Source organism: Oncorhynchus mykiss, chromosome 10 (genome assembly GCF_057628025.1).
Source record: "Oncorhynchus mykiss isolate SJ-2025 chromosome 10, ASM5762802v1, whole genome shotgun sequence".
Taxonomy (NCBI): Eukaryota; Metazoa; Chordata; class Actinopteri; order Salmoniformes; family Salmonidae; genus Oncorhynchus; species Oncorhynchus mykiss.
In genome coordinates this window covers 86,996,713-87,018,411 of record NC_143031.1, presented here as the reverse complement: position 1 = coordinate 87,018,411, position 21,699 = coordinate 86,996,713, and the positions used below count along the sequence as shown (strand labels likewise).

Sequence of the window (21,699 nt, the reverse complement as noted above, 5' to 3'; positions counted from 1 at the left end):
GTCCCTGTCTGTAACCCCCCCCCACCCACCTGTTGTCCATAGTAGGAGGCTACATCTCTGCGTCCCTGTCTGTAACCCCCCCCCCCCCCCCCACCTGTTGTCCATAGTAGGAGGCTACATCTCTGCGTCCCTGTCTGTAACCCCCCCCCCCCCCCCACCTGTTGTCCATAGTAGGAGGCTACATCTCTGCGTCCCTGTCTGTAACCCCCCCCCACCCATCCACCTGTTGTCCATAGTAGGAGGCTACATCTCTGTGTCCCTGTCTGTAACTCCCCCCCCCACCCACCTGTTGTCCATAGTAGGAGGCTACATCTCTGTGTCCCTGTCTGTACCCCCCCCCCCCCCCCCCACCCACCTGTTGTCCATAGTAGGAGGCTACATCTCTGCGTCCCTGTCTGTAACCCCCCCCCCCCACCCCACCTGTTGTCCATAGTAGGAGGCTACATCTCTGCGTCCCTGTCTGTAACCCCCCCCCCACCCCGTTGTCCATAGTAGGAGGCTACATCTCTGCGTCCCTGTCTGTAACCCCCCCACCCCACCCACCTGTTGTCCATAGTAGGAGGCTACATCTCTGTGTCCCTGTCTGTAACCCCCCCCCCCCCACCCCACCTGTTGTCCATAGTAGGAGGCTACATCTCTGTGTCCCTGTCTGTAACCCCCCCCCCCCCCCACCCACCCGTTGTCCATAGTAGGAGGCTACATCTCTGTGTCCCTGTCTGTAACCCCCCCCCCCCCACCCCACCTGTTGTCCATAGTAGGAGGCTACATCTCTGTGTCCCTGTCTGTAACCCCCCCCCCCCCCACCCACCCGTTGTCCATAGTAGGAGGCTACATCTCTGTGTCCCTGTCTGTAACCCCCCCCCCCCCACCCCACCTGTTGTCCATAGTAGGAGGCTACATCTCTGTGTCCCTGTCTGTAACCCCCCCCCCACCCACCTGTTGTCCATAGTAGGAGGCTTCATCTCTGTGTCCCTGTCTGTAACCCCCCCCCCCCCCCCCTCTTGTCCATAGTAGGAGGCTACATCTCTGTGTCCCTGTCTGTACCCCCCCCCCACCCACCTGTTGTCCATAGTAGGAGGCTACATCTCTGTGTCCCTGTCTGTAACCCCCCCCACCCACCTGTTGTCCATAGTAGGAGGCTACATCTCTGTGTCCCTGTCTGTAACCCCCCCCCCCCCCCCTCTTGTCCATAGTAGGAGGCTACATCTCTGTGTCCCTGTCTGTAACCCCCCCCCCCCCACTCATCTGTTGTCCATAGTAGGAGGCTACATCTCTGTGTCCCTGTCTGTAACCCCCCCCCCCCCACCCACCTGTTGTCCATAGTAGGAGGCTACATCTCTGTGTCCCTGTCTGTAACCCCCCCCCCCACCCACCTGTTGTCCATAGTAGGAGGCTACATCTCTGCGTCCCTGTCTGTAACCCCCCCCCCCACCCACCTGTTGTCCATAGTAGGAGGCTACATCTCTGCGTCCCTGTCTGTAACCCCCCCACCCACCTGTTGTCCATAGTAGGAGGTTACATCTCTGTGTCCCTGTCTGTAACCCCCACCCCACCCACCTGTTGTCCATAGTAGGAGGCTACATCTCTGTGACCCTGTCTGTAACCCCCCCCCCCCCCCACCTGTTGTCCATAGTAGGAGGCTACATCTCTGCGTCCCTGTCTGTAACCCCCCCCCCCCCCACCCACCTGTTGTCCATAGTAGGAGGCTACATCTCTGTGTCCCTGTCTGTAACCCCCACCCCACCCACCTGTTGTCCATAGTAGGAGGCTACATCTCTGTGTCCCTGTCTGTACCCCCCCCCCCACCCACCTGTTGTCCATAGTAGGAGGCTACATCTCTGTGTCCCTGTCTGTAACCCCCCCCCCACCCACCTGTTGTCCATAGTAGGAGGCTACATCTCTGTGTCCCTGTCTGTAACCCCCCCCCACCCACCCACCTGTTGTCCATAGTAGGAGGCTACATCTCTGTGTCCCTGTCTGTAACCCCCCCCCCCCCCCCCCACCTGTTGTCCATAGTAGGAGGCTACATCTCTGCGTCCCTGTCTGTAACCCCCCCCCCCCCCCCCCACCTGTTGTCCATAGTAGGAGGCTACATCTCTGTGTCCCTGTCTGTAACCCCCCCCCCCCCCACCCACCTGTTGTCCATAGTAGGAGGCTACATCTCTGTGTCCCTGTCTGTAACCCCCCCCCCCCTCCACCTGTTGTCCATAGTAGGAGGCTACATCTCTGTGTCCCTGTCTGTACCCCCCCCCCCACCTGTTGTCCATAGTAGGAGGCTACATCTCTGCGTCCCTGTCTGTAACCCCCCCCCACCCACCTGTTGTCCATAGTAGGAGGCTACATCTCTGTGTCCCTGTCTGTAACCCCCCCCCCCCACCCACCCACCTGTTGTCCATAGTAGGAGGCTACATCTCTGTGTCCCTGTCTGTAACCCCCCCCCCCCACCCACCCACCTGTTGTCCATAGTAGGAGGCTACATCTCTGCGTCCCTGTCTGTAACCCCCCCCCCCCCCACCTGTTGTCCATAGTAGGAGGCTACATCTCTGTGTCCCTGTCTGTAACCCCCCCCCCCCCCACCTGTTGTCCATAGTAGGAGGCTACATCTCTGCGTCCCTGTCTGTAACCCCCCCCACCCACCTGTTGTCCATAGTAGGAGGCTACATCTCTGTGTCCCTGTCTGTAACCCCCCCCCCCCCCACCTGTTGTCCATAGTAGGAGGCTACATCTCTGTGTCCCTGTCTGTAACCCCCCCCCCCCCACCCACCTGTTGTCCATAGTAGGAGGCTACATCTCTGTGTCCCTGTCTGTAACCCCCCCACCCCACCTGTTGTCCATAGTAGGAGGCTACATCTCTGTGTCCCTGTCTGTAACCCCCCCCACCTGTTGTCCATAGTAGGAGGCTACATCTCTGTGTCCCTGTCTGTAACCCCCCCCACCTCTTGTCCATAGTAGGAGGCTACATCTCTGTGTCCCTGTCTGTAACCCCCCCCACCTGTTGTCCATAGTAGGAGGCTACATCTCTGTGTCCCTGTCTGTAACCCCCCCCCCCCACCCACCTGTTGTCCATAGTAGGAGGCTACATCTCTGTGTCCCTGTCTGTAACCCCCCCCCACCTGTTGTCCATAGTAGGAGGCTACATCTCTGTGTCTCTGTCTGTAACCCCCCCACCCCACCTGTTGTCCATAGTAGGAGGCTACATCTCTGTGTCCCTGTCTGTAACCCCCCCCCCCCCCCCCACCTGTTGTCCATAGTAGGAGGCTACATCTCTGTGTCCCTGTCTGTAACCCCCCCACCCCACCTGTTGTCCATAGTAGGAGGCTACATCTCTGTGTCCCTGTCTGTAACCCCCCCCACCTCTTGTCCATAGTAGGAGGCTACATCTCTGTGTCCCTGTCTGTAACCCCCCCCCCACCCACCTGTTGTCCATAGTAGGAGGCTACATCTCTGTGTCCCTGTCTGTAACCCCCCCCCACCCACCTGTTGTCCATAGTAGGAGGCTACATCTCTGTGTCCCTGTCTGTAACCCCCCCCCCCCCCCACCTGTTGTCCATAGTAGGAGGCTACATCTCTGTGTCCCTGTCTGTAACCCCCCCCCCCCCCCCACCTGTTGTCCATAGTAGGAGGCTACATCTCTGTGTCCCTGTCTGTAACCCCCCCCCCCCCCACCTGTTGTCCATAGTAGGAGGCTACATCTCTGTGTCCCTGTCTGTAACCCCCCCCCCCCCACCTGTTGTCCATAGTAGGAGGCTACATCTCTGTGTCCCTGTCTGTAACCCCCCCCCCCCCCCCCACCCACCTGTTGTCCATAGTAGGAGGCTACATCTCTGTGTCCCTGTCTGTAACCCCCCCCCCCCACCCCCCCACCCACCTGTTGTCCATAGTAGGAGGCTACATCTCTGTGTCCCTGTCTGTAACCCCCCCCCCCCCACCCACCTGTTGTCCATAGTAGGAGGCTACATCTCTGTGTCCCTGTCTGTAACCCCCCCCCCACCCCCCCACCCACCTGTTGTCCATAGTAGGAGGCTACATCTCTGTGTCCCTGTCTGTAACCCCCCCCCCCCACCCCCCCACCCACCTGTTGTCCATAGTAGGAGGCTACATCTCTGTGTCCCTGTCTGTAACCCCCCCCCCACCCCCCCACCCACCTGTTGTCCATAGTAGGAGGCTACATCTCTGCGTCCCTGTCTGTAACCCCCCCCCCACCCACCTGTTGTCCATAGTAGGAGGCTACATCTCTGTGTCCCTGTCTGTAACCCCCCCACCCACCTGTTGTCCATAGTAGGAGGTTACATCTCTGTGTCCCTGTCTGTAACCCCCCCCCACCCACCTGTTGTCCATAGTAGGAGGCTACATCTCTGTGTCCCTGTCTGTAACCCCCCCCCACCCACCTGTTGTCCATAGTAGGAGGCTACATCTCTGTGTCTCTGTCTGTAACCCCCCCCCCCCCCCCCCACCTGTTGTCCATAGTAGGAGGCTACATCTCTGTGTCCCTGTCTGTAACCCCCCCCCACCCACCTGTTGTCCATAGTAGGAGGTACATCTCTGTGTCCCTGTCTGTAACCCCCACCCCCCCACCCACCTGTTGTCCATAGTAGGAGGCTACATCTCTGTGTCCCTGTCTGTAACCCCCCCCCCCCCCCCCACCCACCTGTTGTCCATAGTAGGAGGTACATCTCTGTGTCCCTGTCTGTAACCCCCACCCCCCTCTTGTCCATAGTAGGAGGCTACATCTCTGCGTCCCTGTCTGTAACCCCCCCCCCCCACCCACCCACCTGTTGTCCATAGTAGGAGGCTACATCTCTGTGTCCCTGTCTGTAACCCCCCCCCCCCACCCACCCACCTGTTGTCCATAGTAGGAGGCTACATCTCTGCGTCCCTGTCTGTAACCCCCCCCCCCCCCACCTGTTGTCCATAGTAGGAGGCTACATCTCTGTGTCCCTGTCTGTAACCCCCCCCCCCCCCACCTGTTGTCCATAGTAGGAGGCTACATCTCTGCGTCCCTGTCTGTAACCCCCCCCCACCCACCTGTTGTCCATAGTAGGAGGCTACATCTCTGTGTCCCTGTCTGTAACCCCCCCCCCCCCCACCTGTTGTCCATAGTAGGAGGCTACATCTCTGTGTCCCTGTCTGTAACCCCCCCCCCCCACCCACCTGTTGTCCATAGTAGGAGGCTACATCTCTGTGTCCCTGTCTGTAACCCCCCCACCCCACCTGTTGTCCATAGTAGGAGGCTACATCTCTGTGTCCCTGTCTGTAACCCCCCCCACCTGTTGTCCATAGTAGGAGGCTACATCTCTGTGTCCCTGTCTGTAACCCCCCCCACCTCTTGTCCATAGTAGGAGGCTACATCTCTGTGTCCCTGTCTGTAACCCCCCCCACCTGTTGTCCATAGTAGGAGGCTACATCTCTGTGTCCCTGTCTGTAACCCCCCCCACCTGTTGTCCATAGTAGGAGGCTACATCTCTGTGTCCCTGTCTGTAACCCCCCCCCCCCACCCACCTGTTGTCCATAGTAGGAGGCTACATCTCTGTGTCCCTGTCTGTAACCCCCCCCCACCTGTTGTCCATAGTAGGAGGCTACATCTCTGTGTCTCTGTCTGTAACCCCACCCACCTGTTGTCCATAGTAGGAGGCTACATCTCTGTGTCCCTGTCTGTAACCCCCCCACCCCACCTGTTGTCCATAGTAGGAGGCTACATCTCTGTGTCCCTGTCTGTAACCCCCCCCACCTCTTGTCCATAGTAGGAGGCTACATCTCTGTGTCCCTGTCTGTAACCCCCCCCACCTGTTGTCCATAGTAGGAGGCTACATCTCTGTGTCCCTGTCTGTAACCCCCCCCACCCACCTGTTGTCCATAGTAGGAGGCTACATCTCTGTGTCCCTGTCTGTAACCCCCCCCCCCCCCACCTGTTGTCCATAGTAGGAGGCTACATCTCTGTGTCCCTGTCTGTAACCCCCCCCCCCCCCCCACCCACCTGTTGTCCATAGTAGGAGGCTACATCTCTGTGTCCCTGTCTGTAACCCCCCCCCCCCCCACCCACCTGTTGTCCATAGTAGGAGGCTACATCTCTGTGTCCCTGTCTGTAACCCCCCCCCCACCCCCCCACCCACCTGTTGTCCATAGTAGGAGGTTACATCTCTGTGTCCCTGTCTGTAACCCCCCCCCCACCCCCCCACCCACCTGTTGTCCATAGTAGGAGGCTACATCTCTGTGTCCCTGTCTGTAACCCCCCCCCCACCCCCCCACCCACCTGTTGTCCATAGTAGGAGGCTACATCTCTGCGTCCCTGTCTGTAACCCCCCCCCCACCCACCTGTTGTCCATAGTAGGAGGCTACATCTCTGTGTCCCTGTCTGTAACCCCCACCCCCCCACCCACCTGTTGTCCATAGTAGGAGGTTACATCTCTGTGTCCCTGTCTGTAACCCCCCCCCACCCACCTGTTGTCCATAGTAGGAGGCTACATCTCTGTGTCCCTGTCTGTAACCCCCCCCACCCCCACCCACCTGTTGTCCATAGTAGGAGGCTACATCTCTGCGTCCCTGTCTGTAACCCCCCCCCCCCACCCACCTGTTGTCCATAGTAGGAGGCTACATCTCTGTGTCTCTGTCTGTAACCCCCCCCCCCCCCCCACCTGTTGTCCATAGTAGGAGGCTACATCTCTGTGTCCCTGTCTGTAACCCCCCCCCACCCACCTGTTGTCCATAGTAGGAGGCTACATCTCTGCATCCCTGTCTGTAACCCCCCCCCCCCCCCCACCTGTTGTCCATAGTAGGAGGCTACATCTCTGTGTCCCTGTCTGTAACCCCCCCCCCCCCACCCACCTGTTGTCCATAGTAGGAGGCTACATCTCTGCGTCCCTGTCTGTAACCCCCACCCCCCCACCCACCTGTTGTCCATAGTAGGAGGCTACATCTCTGTGTCCCTGTCTGTAACCCCCCCCCCCCCACCTGTTGTCCATAGTAGGAGGCTACATCTCTGTGTCCCTGTCTGTAACCCCCCCCCACCCACCTGTTGTCCATAGTAGGAGGCTACATCTCTGTGTCCCTGTCTGTAACCCCCCCCACCCACCTGTTGTCCATAGTAGGAGGCTACATCTCTGTGTCCCTGTCTGTAACCCCCCCCCCCCCACCCACCTGTTGTCCATAGTAGGAGGCTACATCTCTGTGTCCCTGTCTGTAACCCCCCCCCCCCCACCCACCTGTTGTCCATAGTAGGAGGCTACATCTCTGTGTCCCTGTCTGTAACCCCCCCCCCCCACCCACCTGTTGTCCATAGTAGGAGGCTACATCTCTGTGTCTCTGTCTGTAACCCCCCCCACCACCTGTTGTCCATAGTAGGAGGCTACATCTCTGTGTCCCTGTCTGTAACCCCCCCCACCCACCTGTTGTCCATAGTAGGAGGCTACATCTCTGTGTCCCTGTCTGTAACCCCCCCCCCCCACCCACCTGTTGTCCATAGTAGGAGGCTACATCTCTGTGTCCCTGTCTGTAACCCCCCCCCCCCCCACCCACCTGTTGTCCATAGTAGGAGGCTACATCTCTGTGTCCCTGTCTGTAACCCCCCCCCCCCACCCACCTGTTGTCCATAGTAGGAGGCTACATCTCTGTGTCCCTGTCTGTAACCCCCCCCCCCCCCACCTGTTGTCCATAGTAGGAGGCTACATCTCTGTGTCCCTGTCTGTAACCCCCCCCCCCCCCCCCCCACCTGTTGTCCATAGTAGGAGGCTACATCTCTGTGTCCCTGTCTGTAACCCCCCCCCCCCCCCCACCTGTTGTCCATAGTAGGAGGCTACATCTCTGTGTCCCTGTCTGTAACCCCCCCACCCCACCTGTTGTCCATAGTAGGAGGCTACATCTCTGTGTCCCTGTCTGTAACCCCCCCCACCTCTTGTCCATAGTAGGAGGCTACATCTCTGTGTCCCTGTCTGTAACCCCCCCCACCTGTTGTCCATAGTAGGAGGCTACATCTCTGTGTCCCTGTCTGTAACCCCCCCCCCCCACCCACCTGTTGTCCATAGTAGGAGGCTACATCTCTGTGTCCCTGTCTGTAACCCCCCCCCACCTGTTGTCCATAGTAGGAGGCTACATCTCTGTGTCTCTGTCTGTAACCCCACCCACCTGTTGTCCATAGTAGGAGGCTACATCTCTGTGTCCCTGTCTGTAACCCCCCCACCCCACCTGTTGTCCATAGTAGGAGGCTACATCTCTGTGTCCCTGTCTGTAACCCCCCCCACCTCTTGTCCATAGTAGGAGGCTACATCTCTGTGTCCCTGTCTGTAACCCCCCCCCCCCCACCTGTTGTCCATAGTAGGAGGCTACATCTCTGTGTCCCTGTCTGTAACCCCCCCCCCCCCACCCACCTGTTGTCCATAGTAGGAGGCTACATCTCTGTGTCCCTGTCTGTAACCCCCCCCCCCCCCACCTGTTGTCCATAGTAGGAGGCTACATCTCTGTGTCCCTGTCTGTAACCCCCCCCCCCCCCCCACCCACCTGTTGTCCATAGTAGGAGGCTACATCTCTGTGTCCCTGTCTGTAACCCCCCCCCCCCCCACCCACCTGTTGTCCATAGTAGGAGGCTACATCTCTGTGTCCCTGTCTGTAACCCCCCCCCCCCCCCCACCCACCTGTTGTCCATAGTAGGAGGCTACATCTCTGTGTCCCTGTCTGTAACCCCCCCCCCCCCCACCCACCTGTTGTCCATAGTAGGAGGCTACATCTCTGTGTCCCTGTCTGTAACCCCCCCCCCACCCCCCCACCCACCTGTTGTCCATAGTAGGAGGCTACATCTCTGTGTCCCTGTCTGTAACCCCCCCCCCACCCCCCCACCCACCTGTTGTCCATAGTAGGAGGCTACATCTCTGTGTCCCTGTCTGTAACCCCCCCCCCCACCCCCCCACCCACCTGTTGTCCATAGTAGGAGGCTACATCTCTGCGTCCCTGTCTGTAACCCCCCCCCCACCCACCTGTTGTCCATAGTAGGAGGCTACATCTCTGTGTCCCTGTCTGTAACCCCCACCCCCCCACCCACCTGTTGTCCATAGTAGGAGGTTACATCTCTGTGTCCCTGTCTGTAACCCCCCCCCACCCACCTGTTGTCCATAGTAGGAGGCTACATCTCTGTGTCCCTGTCTGTAACCCCCCCCACCCACCTGTTGTCCATAGTAGGAGGCTACATCTCTGCGTCCCTGTCTGTAACCCCCCCCCCCCACCCACCTGTTGTCCATAGTAGGAGGCTACATCTCTGTGTCTCTGTCTGTAACCCCCCCCCCCCCCCCCCCACCTGTTGTCCATAGTAGGAGGCTACATCTCTGTGTCCCTGTCTGTAACCCCCCCCCACCCACCTGTTGTCCATAGTAGGAGGCTACATCTCTGTGTCCCTGTCTGTAACCCCCCCCCACCCACCTGTTGTCCATAGTAGGAGGCTACATCTCTGCGTCCCTGTCTGTAACCCCCCCCCCCCACCCACCCACCTGTTGTCCATAGTAGGAGGCTACATCTCTGTGTCCCTGTCTGTAACCCCCCCCCCCCACCCACCCACCTGTTGTCCATAGTAGGAGGCTACATCTCTGCGTCCCTGTCTGTAACCCCCCCCCCCCCACCCACCTGTTGTCCATAGTAGGAGGCTACATCTCTGTGTCCCTGTCTGTAACCCCCCCCCCCCCCACCTGTTGTCCATAGTAGGAGGCTACATCTCTGCGTCCCTGTCTGTAACCCCCCCCCCCCCCACCTGTTGTCCATAGTAGGAGGCTACATCTCTGTGTCCCTGTCTGTAACCCCCCCCCCCCCCACCTGTTGTCCATAGTAGGAGGCTACATCTCTGCGTCCCTGTCTGTAACCCCCCCCCACCCACCTGTTGTCCATAGTAGGAGGCTACATCTCTGTGTCCCTGTCTGTAACCCCCCCCCCCCCCACCTGTTGTCCATAGTAGGAGGCTACATCTCTGTGTCCCTGTCTGTAACCCCCCCCCCCCACCCACCTGTTGTCCATAGTAGGAGGCTACATCTCTGTGTCCCTGTCTGTAACCCCCCCCACCTGTTGTCCATAGTAGGAGGCTACATCTCTGTGTCCCTGTCTGTAACCCCCCCCACCTCTTGTCCATAGTAGGAGGCTACATCTCTGTGTCCCTGTCTGTAACCCCCCCCACCTGTTGTCCATAGTAGGAGGCTACATCTCTGTGTCCCTGTCTGTAACCCCCCCCACCTGTTGTCCATAGTAGGAGGCTACATCTCTGTGTCTCTGTCTGTAACCCCACCCACCTGTTGTCCATAGTAGGAGGCTACATCTCTGTGTCCCTGTCTGTAACCCCCCCACCCCACCTGTTGTCCATAGTAGGAGGCTACATCTCTGTGTCCCTGTCTGTAACCCCCCCCACCTCTTGTCCATAGTAGGAGGCTACATCTCTGTGTCCCTGTCTGTAACCCCCCCCCCACCCACCTGTTGTCCATAGTAGGAGGCTACATCTCTGTGTCCCTGTCTGTAACCCCCCCCCCCCCACCTGTTGTCCATAGTAGGAGGCTACATCTCTGTGTCCCTGTCTGTAACCCCCCCACCCCACCTGTTGTCCATAGTAGGAGGCTACATCTCTGTGTCCCTGTCTGTAACCCCCCCCCCCCCCCCACCCACCTGTTGTCCATAGTAGGAGGCTACATCTCTGTGTCCCTGTCTGTAACCCCCCCCCCCCCCCACCCACCTGTTGTCCATAGTAGGAGGCTACATCTCTGTGTCCCTGTCTGTAACCCCCCCCCCCCCCCACCCACCTGTTGTCCATAGTAGGAGGCTACATCTCTGTGTCCCTGTCTGTAACCCCCCCCCCACCCCCCCACCCACCTGTTGTCCATAGTAGGAGGCTACATCTCTGTGTCCCTGTCTGTAACCCCCCCCCACCCCCCCACCCACCTGTTGTCCATAGTAGGAGGCTACATCTCTGTGTCCCTGTCTGTAACCCCCCCCCCACCCCCCCACCCACCTGTTGTCCATAGTAGGAGGCTACATCTCTGCGTCCCTGTCTGTAACCCCCCCCCCACCCACCTGTTGTCCATAGTAGGAGGCTACATCTCTGTGTCCCTGTCTGTAACCCCCACCCCCCCACCCACCTGTTGTCCATAGTAGGAGGTTACATCTCTGTGTCCCTGTCTGTAACCCCCCCCCACCCACCTGTTGTCCATAGTAGGAGGCTACATCTCTGTGTCCCTGTCTGTAACCCCCCCCCACCCACCTGTTGTCCATAGTAGGAGGCTACATCTCTGCGTCCCTGTCTGTAACCCCCCCCCCCCACCCACCTGTTGTCCATAGTAGGAGGCTACATCTCTGTGTCTCTGTCTGTAACCCCCCCCCCCCCCCCCACCTGTTGTCCATAGTAGGAGGCTACATCTCTGTGTCCCTGTCTGTAACCCCCCCCCACCCACCTGTTGTCCATAGTAGGAGGCTACATCTCTGCGTCCCTGTCTGTAACCCCCCCCCCCCCCCCACCTGTTGTCCATAGTAGGAGGCTACATCTCTGTGTCCCTGTCTGTAACCCCCCCCCCCCCACCCACCTGTTGTCCATAGTAGGAGGCTACATCTCTGCGTCCCTGTCTGTAACCCCCACCCCCCCACCCACCTGTTGTCCATAGTAGGAGGCTACATCTCTGTGTCCCTGTCTGTAACCCCCCCCCCCCCACCTGTTGTCCATAGTAGGAGGCTACATCTCTGTGTCCCTGTCTGTAACCCCCCCCCACCCACCTGTTGTCCATAGTAGGAGGCTACATCTCTGTGTCCCTGTCTGTAACCCCCCCCCCCCACCTGTTGTCCATAGTAGGAGGCTACATCTCTGTGTCCCTGTCTGTAACCCCCCCCCCCCACCCACCTGTTGTCCATAGTAGGAGGCTACATCTCTGTGTCTCTGTCTGTAACCCCCCCCACCACCTGTTGTCCATAGTAGGAGGCTACATCTCTGTGTCCCTGTCTGTAACCCCCCCCACCCACCTGTTGTCCATAGTAGGAGGCTACATCTCTGTGTCCCTGTCTGTAACCCCCCCCCCCCACCCACCTGTTGTCCATAGTAGGAGGCTACATCTCTGTGTCCCTGTCTGTAACCCCCCCCCCCCCCCCCCCACCCCACCTGTTGTCCATAGTAGGAGGCTACATCTCTGCGTCCCTGTCTGTACCCCCCCCCCCCCCACCTGTTGTCCATAGTAGGAGGCTACATCTCTGTGTCCCTGTCTGTAACCCCCCCCCCCCCCCACCTGTTGTCCATAGTAGGAGGCTACATCTCTGCGTCCCTGTCTGTAACCCCCCCCCCCCCCACCCACCTGTTGTCCATAGTAGGAGGCTACATCTCTGTGTCCCTGTCTGTAACCCCCCCCCCCCCACCCACCTGTTGTCCATAGTAGGAGGCTACATCTCTGTGTCCCTGTCTGTAACCCCCCCCACCCACCTGTTGTCCATAGTAGGAGGCTACATCTCTGTGTCCCTGTCTGTAACCCCCCCCACCCACCTGTTGTCCATAGTAGGAGGCTACATCTGTGTCCCTGTCTGTAACCCCCCCCCCCCACCCACCTGTTGTCCATAGTAGGAGGCTACATCTCTGTGTCCCTGTCTGTAACCCCCCCCCCCCACCAGCCTGTTGTCCATAGTAGGAGGCTACATCTCTGTGTCCCTGTCTGTAACCCCCCCCCCCCCCCCTCTTGTCCATAGTAGGAGGCTACATCTCTGTGTCCCTGTCTGTAACCCCCCCCCCCCCCACCTGTTGTCCATAGTAGGAGGCTACATCTCTGTGTCCCTGTCTGTAACCCCCCCCCCCCCCCCCCCCACCTGTTGTCCATAGTAGGAGGCTACATCTCTGTGTCCCTGTCTGTAACCCCCCCCCCCCCCCCACCTGTTGTCCATAGTAGGAGGCTACATCTCTGTGTCCCTGTCTGTAACCCCCCCCCCCCCCCCACCTGTTGTCCATAGTAGGAGGCTACATCTCTGTGTCCCTGTCTGTAACCCCCCCACCCCACCTGTTGTCCATAGTAGGAGGCTACATCTCTGTGTCCCTGTCTGTAACCCCCCCCACCTCTTGTCCATAGTAGGAGGCTACATCTCTGTGTCCCTGTCTGTAACCCCCCCCACCCCCCCCCACCTGTTGTCCATAGTAGGAGGCTACATCTCTGTGTCCCTGTCTGTAACCCCCCCCCCCCCCCCACCCACCTGTTGTCCATAGTAGGAGGCTACATCTCTGTGTCCCTGTCTGTAACCCCCCCCACCCCCCCCCACCTGTTGTCCATAGTAGGAGGCTACATCTCTGTGTCCCTGTCTGTAACCCCCCCCCCCCCCCCCCCCCCACCCACCCACCTGTTGTCCATAGTAGGAGGCTACATCTCTGTGTCCCTGTCTGTACCCCCCCCCACCCACCTGTTGTCCATAGTAGGAGGCTACATCTCTGTGTCCCTGTCTGTAACCCCCCCCCCCCCCACCTGTTGTCCATAGTAGGAGGCTACATCTCTGTGTCTCTGTCTGTAACCCCCCCCCCCACCCACCTGTTGTCCATAGTAGGAGGCTACATCTCTGTGTCTCTGTCTGTAACCCCCCCCCCCCCCCACCTGTTGTCCATAGTAGGAGGCTACATCTCTGTGTCCCTGTCTGTAACCCCCCCCCCCCCCCCCCCACCCACCCACCTGTTGTCCATAGTAGGAGGCTACATCTCTGTGTCCCTGTCTGTACCCCCCCCCCACCCACCTGTTGTCCATAGTAGGAGGCTACATCTCTGTGTCCCTGTCTGTAACCCCCCCCCCCCCCACCTGTTGTCCATAGTAGGAGGCTACATCTCTGCGTCCCTGTCTGTAACCCCCCCCCCCCACCCACCTGTTGTCCATAGTAGGAGGCTACATCTCTGTGTCTCTGTCTGTAACCCCCCCCCCCCCACCCACCTGTTGTCCATAGTAGGAGGCTACATCTCTGTGTCCCTGTCTGTAACCCCCCCCCCCCCACCCACCTGTTGTCCATAGTAGGAGGCTACATCTCTGTGTCCCTGTCTGTAACCCCCCCCCCACCTGTTGTCCATAGTAGGAGGCTACATCTCTGTGTCCCTGTCTGTAACCCCCCCCCCCCCCCACCCACCTGTTGTCCATAGTAGGAGGCTACATCTCTGTGTCCCTGTCTGTAACCCCCCCCCCACCTGTTGTCCATAGTAGGAGGCTACATCTCTGCGTCCCTGTCTGTAACCCCCCCACCCACCTGTTGTCCATAGTAGGAGGCTACATCTCTGTGTCCCTGTCTGTAACCCCCCTCCCCCCCCACCTGTTGTCCATAGTAGGAGGCTACATCTCTGTGTCCCTGTCTGTAACCCCCCCCCCCCCCCCACCTGTTGTCCATAGTAGGAGGCTACATCTCTGTGTCCCTGTCTGTAACCCCCCCCCCCACCCACCTGTTGTCCATAGTAGGAGGCTACATCTCTGTGTCCCTGTCTGTAACCCCCCTCCCCCCCCCCACCCACCTGTTGTCCATAGTAGGAGGCTACATCTCTGTGTCCCTGTCTGTAACCCCCCCCCCCCCCACCTGTTGTCCATAGTAGGAGGCTACATCTCTGCGTCCCTGTCTGTAACCCCCCCCCCCCCCACCTGTTGTCCATAGTAGGAGGCTACATCTCTGTGTCCCTGTCTGTAACCCCCCCCCCCCCCACCTGTTGTCCATAGTAGGAGGCTACATCTCTGTGTCCCTGTCTGTAACCCCCCCCCCCCACCTGTTGTCCATAGTAGGAGGCTACATCTCTGTGTCCCTGTCTGTAACCCCCACCCCCCCCCACCTGTTGTCCATAGTAGGAGGCTACATCTCTGTGTCCCTGTCTGTAACCCCCCCCCCCCCCCACCTGTTGTCCATAGTAGGAGGCTACATCTCTGTGTCCCTGTCTGTAACCCCCCCCCCCCCCCACCTGTTGTTCATAGTAGGAGGTTACATCTCTGTGTCCCTGTCTGTAACCCCCCCCCCCCCCCCACCTGTTGTCCATAGTAGGAGGCTACATCTCTGTGTCCCTGTCTGTAACCCCCCCCCCCCCCCACCTGTTGTTCATAGTAGGAGGTTACATCTCTGTGTCCCTGTCTGTAACCCCCCCCCCCCCCCCCCCCACCTGTTGTCCATAGTAGGAGGCTACATCTCTGTGTCCCTGTCTGTAACCCCCCCCCCCCCCACCTGTTGTCCATAGTAGGAGGCTACATCTTTGTGTCCCTGTCTGTAACCCCCCCCCCCACCCACCTGTTGTCCATAGTAGGAGGCTACATCTCTGTGTCCCTGTCTGTAACCCCCCCCCCCCCACCTGTTGTCCATAGTAGGAGGCTACATCTCTGTGTCCCTGTCTGTAACCCCCCCCCCCCCCCCCACCTGTTATCCATAGTAGGAGGCTACATCTCTGTGTCCCTGTCTGTAACCCCCCCCCCCCACCCACCTGTTATCCATAGTAGGAGGCTACATCTTTGTGTCCCTGTCTGTAACCCCCCCCCCCCACCCACCTGTTGTCCATAGTAGGAGGCTACATCTCTGTGTCCCTGTCTGTACCCCCCCCCCCCCCCCCCCCACCTGTTGTCCATAGTAGGAGGCTACATCTCTGTGTCCCTGTCTGTACCCCCCCCCCCCCACCCACCTGTTGTCCATAGTAGGAGGCTACATCTCTGTGTCCCTGTCTGTAACCCCCCCCCCCACCCACCTGTTGTCCATAGTAGGAGGCTACATCTCTGTGTCCCTGTCTGTAACCCCCCCCCCCCACCTGTTGTCCATAGTAGGAGGCTACATCTCTGTGTCCCTGTCTGTAACCCCCCCCCCCCACCCACCTGTTGTCCATAGTAGGAGGCTACATCTCTGTGTCCCTGTCTGTACCCCCCCCCCCCCCACCCACCTGTTGTCCATAGTAGGAGGCTACATCTCTGTGTCCCTGTCTGTAACCCCCCCCCCCCACCCACCTGTTGTCCATAGTAGGAGGCTACATCTCTGTGTCCCTGTCTGTAACCCCCCCCCCCACCCACCTGTTGTCCATAGTAGGAGGCTACATCTCTGTCTGTAACCCCCCCCCCACCTGTTGTCCATAGTAGGAGGCTACATCTCTGTGTCCCTGTCTGTAACCCCCCCCCCCCACCTGTTGTCCATAGTAGGAGGCTACATCTCTGTGTCCCTGTCTGTAACCCCCCCCCCCCCACCTGTTGTCCATAGTAGGAGGTTACATCTCTGTGTCCCTGTCTGTAACCCCCCCCCCCCCACCCACCTGTTGTCCATAGTAGGAGGCTACATCTCTGTGTCCCTGTCTGTAACCCCCCCCACCCCCCCCCACCTGTTGTCCATAGTAGGAGGCTACATCTCTGTGTCCCTGTCTGTAACCCCCCCCCCCCCCCCCCCACCTGTTGTCCATAGTAGGAGGCTACATCTCTGTGTCCCTGTCTGTAACCCCCCCCCCCCACCCACCTGTTGTCCATAGTAGGAGGCTACATCTCTGTGTCCCTGTCTGTAACCCCCCCCCCCCCCCCCCACCTGTTGTCCATAGTAGGAGGCTACATCTCTGTGTCCCTGTCTGTAACCCCCCCCCCCCCCACCTGTTGTCCATAGTAGGAGGTTACATCTCTGTGTCCCTGTCTGTAACCCCCCCCCCCCCACCCACCTGTTGTCCATAGTAGGAGGCTACATCTCTGTGTCCCTGTCTGTAACCCCCCCCACCCCCCCCCACCTGTTGTCCATAGTAGGAGGCTACATCTCTGTGTCCCTGTCTGTAACCCCCCCCCCCCCCCCCCCCCCCACCTGTTGTCCATAGTAGGAGGCTACATCTCTGTGTCCCTGTCTGTAACCCCCCCCCCCACCTGTTGTCCATAGTAGGAGGCTACATCTCTGTGTCCCTGTCTGTAACCCCCCCCCCCCCCCCACCCACCTGTTGTCCATAGTAGGAGGCTACATCTTTGCGTCCCTGTCTGTAACCCCCCCCACCCCCCCCCACCTGTTGTCCATAGTAGGAGGCTACATCTTTGCGTCCCTGTCTGTAAGCCTCTGCAGCCTTGCTGAAGCTCTCCAGCTGTCTGCCTCTCTGGAGCCTGGCCTCGGCTCGGAAGTCTTCGTACTCTGGGTCCTCCACATCCTGGTACTGAGAGAGGGACTGCTGAGGGGCCACTGGAGCTGCTGCTGCACGCCTCTGAGGGGGGGGGGGGGGGGGGAGCAGGGGTAGAGAGAGGGAGGGGGGGTAGAGAGGGGGAGGGGGGTAGAGAGAGGGAGGGGGGGAGAGGGGGAGTAGAGATCAACTTTGCTGCGCCAATATATCAACTGCAACAACAGAACACCGACCAGGGTCTGAATCCACCTCTCTGTCAACAACAGAACACCGACCAGGGTCTGAATCAACAACAGAACACCGACCAGGGTCTGAATCCACCTCTCTGTCAACAACAGAACACCGACCAGGGTCTGAATCAACAACAGAACACCGACCAGGGTCTGAATCCACCTCTCTGTCAACAACAGAACACCGACCAGGGTCTGAATCAACAACAGAACACCGACCAGGGTCTGAATCCACCTCTCTGTCAACAACAGAACACCGACCAGGGTCTGAATCAACAACAGAACACCGACCAGGATCTGAATCAACAACAGAACACCGACCAGGATCTGAATCAACAACAGAACACCGACCAGGATCTGAATCAACAACAGAACACCGACCAGGATCTGAATCAACAACAGAACACCGACCAGGGTCTGAATCAACAACAGAACACCGACCAGGGTCTGAATCCACCTCTCTGTCAACAACAGAACACCGACCAGGGTCTGAATCAACAACAGAACACCGACCAGGGTCTGAATCCACCTCTCTGTCAACAACAGAACACCGACCAGGGTCTGAATCAACAACAGAACACCGACCAGGGTCTGAATCCACCTCTCTGTCAACAACAGAACACCGACCAGGGTCTGAATCAACAACAGAACACCGACCAGGATCTGAATCAACAACAGAACACCGACCAGGATCTGAATCAACAACAGAACACCGACCAGGATCTGAATCAACAACAGAACACCGACCAGGATCTGAATCAACAACAGAACACCGACCAGGATCTGAATCAACAACAGAACACCGACCAGGATCTGAATCAACAACAGAACACCGACCAGGGTCTGAATCAACAACAGAACACCGACCAGGATCTGAATCAACAACAGAACACCGACCAGGATCTGAATCAACAACAGAACACCGACCAGGATCTGAATCAACAACAGAACACCGACCAGGATCTGAATCAACAACAGAACACCGACCAGGATCTGAATCAACAACAGAACACCGACCAGGATCTGAATCAACAACAGAACACTGACCAGGATCTGAATCAACAACAGAACACCGACCAGGGTCTGAATCAACAACAGAACACCGACCAGGGTCTGAATCAACAACAGAACACCGACCAGGGTCTGAATCAACAACAGAACACCGACCAGGGTCTGAATCAACAACAGAACACCGACCAGGGTCTGAATCCACCTCTCCATCAACAACAGAACACCGACCAGGGTCTGAATCCACCTCTCTGTCACAACACAACACTGACCAGGATCTGAATCAACAACAGAACACCGACCAGGGTCTGAATCCACCTCTCCATCAACAACAGAACACCGACCAGGGTCTGAATCCACCTCTCTGTCAACAACAGAACACAGACCAGGGTCTGAATCCACCTCTCTGTCAACAACAGAACACAGACCAGGGTCTGAATCAACAACAGAACACCGACCAGGGTCTGAATCCACCTCTCTGTCAACAACAGAACATCGACCAGGGTCTGAATCCACCTCTCCATCAACAACAGAACACCGACCAGGGTCTGAATCCACCTCTCCATCAACAACAGAACACCGACCAGGGTCTGAATCAACAACAGAACACCGACCAGGGTCTGAATCCACCTCTCTGTCACAACACAACACTGACCAGGATCTGAATCAACAACAGAACACCGACCAGGGTCTGAATCCACCTCTCTGTCAACAACAGAACATCGACCAGGGTCTGAATCCACCTCTCTGTCAACAACAGAACACCGACCAGGGTCTGAATCCACCTCTCTGTCAACAACAGAACACCGACCAGGGTCTGAATCAACAACAGAACACCGACCAGGGTCTGAATCCACCTCTCTGTCAACAACAGAACATCGACCAGGGTCTGAATCCACCTCTCTGTCAACAACAGAACACCGACCAGGGTCTGAATCCACCTCTCTGTCAACAACAGAACACCGACCAGGGTCCGAATCCACCTCTCCATCAACAACAGAACATCGACCAGGGTCTGAATCAACAACAGAACACCGACTAGGGTCTGAATCAACAACAGAACACCGACCAGGGTCTGAATCCACCTCTCTGTCAACAACAGAACACCGACCAGGGTCTAAATCAACAACAGAACACCGACCGGGGTCTGAATCCACCTCTGTCAACAACAGAACACCGACCAGGGTCTGAATCAACAACAGAACACCGACCAGGGTCTGAATCAACAACAGAACACCGACCAGGGTCTGAATCCACCTCTCTGTCAACAACAGAACACCGACCAGGGTCTAAATCAACAACAGAACACCGACCGGGGTCTGAATCCACCTCTGTCAACAACAGAACACCGACCAGGGTCTGAATCCACCTCTCTGTCAACAACAGAACACCGACCAGGGTCTGAATCAACAACAGAACACCGACCAGGGTCTGAATCCACCTCTCTGTCAACAACAGAACACCGACCAGGGTCTAAATCAACAACAGAACACCGACCAGGGTCTGAATCCACCTCTCTGTCAACAACAGAACACCGACCAGGGTCTGAATCAACAACAGAACACCGACCAGGGTCTAAATCAACAACAGAACACCGACCAGGGTCTGAATCAACAACAGAACACCGACCAGGGTCTGAATCCACCTCTCTGTCAACAACAGAACACCGACCAGGGTCTGAATCAACAACAGAACACCGACCGGGGTCTGAATCCACCTCTCTGTCAACAACAGAACACCGACCAGGGTCTGAATCCACCTCTCTGTCAACAACAGAACACCGACCAGGGTCTGAATCAACAACAGAACACCGACCAGGGTCTGAATCCACCTCTCTGTCAACAACAGAACACCGACCAGGGTCTAAATCAACAACAGAACACCGACCGGGGTCTGAATCCACCTCTCTGTCAACAACAGAACACCGACCGGGGTCTGAATCCACCTCTCCATCGTGGATAAATGAGGTGGCAGGTGAGTGATGCCTGGAAGGGGAGGCAGGTGAGTGATGCTTGGAAGGGGAGGCAGGTGAGTGATGCTTGGAGGGGAGGCAGGTGAGTGATGCCTGAAAGGGGAGGCAGGTGAGTGATGCTTGGAAGGGGAGGCAGCTGAGTGATGCCTGAAAGTGGAGGCAGGTGAGTGATGCTTGGAAGGGGAGGCAGGTGAGTGATGCCTGAAAGGGGAGGCAGGTGAGTGATGCTTGGAAGGGGAGGCAGCTGAGTGATGCCTGAAAGTGGAGGCAGGTGAGTGATGCTTGGAAGGGGAGGCAGGTGAGCGAGGCAGGTGGCAGGTGATCAAGACCTTGTCTTGATCCTGGCTGTGAGTATGGGGGGTGTGTGTGTGTGTGTGTGTGTGTACCTTGTCTCGATCCTTGCTGTGAGTATGGGGGGTGTGTGTGTGTGTGTGTGTGTGTGTGTGTGTGTGTGTGTGTGTGTGTACCTTGTCTCGATCCTTGCTGTGAGTATGGGGGGTGTGTGTGTGTGTGTGTGTGTGTGTGTGTGCACCTTGTCTCGATCCTTGCTGGGAGTACGGGGGGTGTGCTCTGGGGCCACAACGTTTCTCACAGGGCCCTCGTCCAACATAGACCTCAGAAACTGCTCCGTCTGCACCAGACAGTAACTACACACACACACACACAGGGATATATTAGCTATTATTCACATATGAAACACTAACACACCCCTACCCCGATTTGAAGTTTGTGTGTGTGTGTCTCTGTGGACTGTAACTGTGTGTGTGTGTTTATGTGGTGTGTGTGTGTGTGTGTTTTTATGTGGTGTGTGTGTGTTTATGTGGTGTGTGTGTGTGTGTGTGTGTGTGTGTTTATGTGGTGTGTGTGTGTGTGTGTGTGTGTGTGTGTGTGTGTGTGTGTGTGTGTGTTTGTGTGTGTGTGTGTGTGTGTATTAACTTGTGGTCTCTGAAGATGTCCTGTAGGAAGTGTCTGTCTATGCTGGGGAACAGGTCAAAGAGCTGAGTCTCCTTCATCATGGCAGCTCCATCTCTCCTGTTAACACCACCTGGACCAGACTGAGGAGGAGGAGGAGGAGGAGGAGGAGGAGGAGGAGGAGGAGGAGAGAGACAGACAGACAGGTCAAAGAGCTGAGTCTCCATCTCTCCTGTTAACACCACCTGGACCAGACTGAGGAGGAGAGAGAGACAGACAGGTCAAAGAGATGAGTCTCCATCTCTCCTGTTAACACCACCTGGACCAGACTGAGGAGGAGGAGAGAGACAGACAGGTCAAAGAGCTGAGTCTCCTTCATCATGGCAGCTCCATCTCTCCTGTTAACACCACCTGGACCAGACTGAGGAGGAGAGAGAGAGACAGACAGGTCAAAGAGCTGAGTCTCCATCTCTCCTGTTAACACCACCTGGACCAGACTGAGGAGGAGAGAGAGACAGACAGGTCAAAGAGCTGAGTCT

The 21,699-nt window shown here is 57.7% G+C and overlaps 1 protein-coding gene across 8 annotated transcripts in view; it reads right to left on the bottom strand.

Annotated features, from left to right (window-relative positions):
- The window catches only part of n4bp2 (NEDD4 binding protein 2), a 69,194-nt gene that overhangs the window by 12,680 nt on the left and 34,815 nt on the right, over nt 1-21,699 (bottom strand). For 4 of the 8 annotated variants that reach the window (XR_016483998.1, XR_016484000.1, XM_090188361.1 and 1 more), the window contains 3 exons: nt 21,185-21,303; nt 20,781-20,895; nt 16,931-17,122 (listed from right to left, as the gene is read on the bottom strand). Coding sequence is in view for 3 of the 8 variants with exons in the window: in XM_090188361.1 (XP_090044487.1) it covers nt 16,931-17,122; nt 20,781-20,895; nt 21,185-21,303 (426 nt within the window). In the remaining 5 variants the exon portion in view is untranslated. Of the gene's footprint in view, nt 1-16,930; nt 17,123-20,780; nt 20,896-21,184; nt 21,304-21,333; nt 21,582-21,699 lie in introns of those variants that run through there. The other 4 variants (XR_016483999.1, XR_016484002.1, XM_090188362.1 and 1 more) reach the window with 4 other exon arrangements.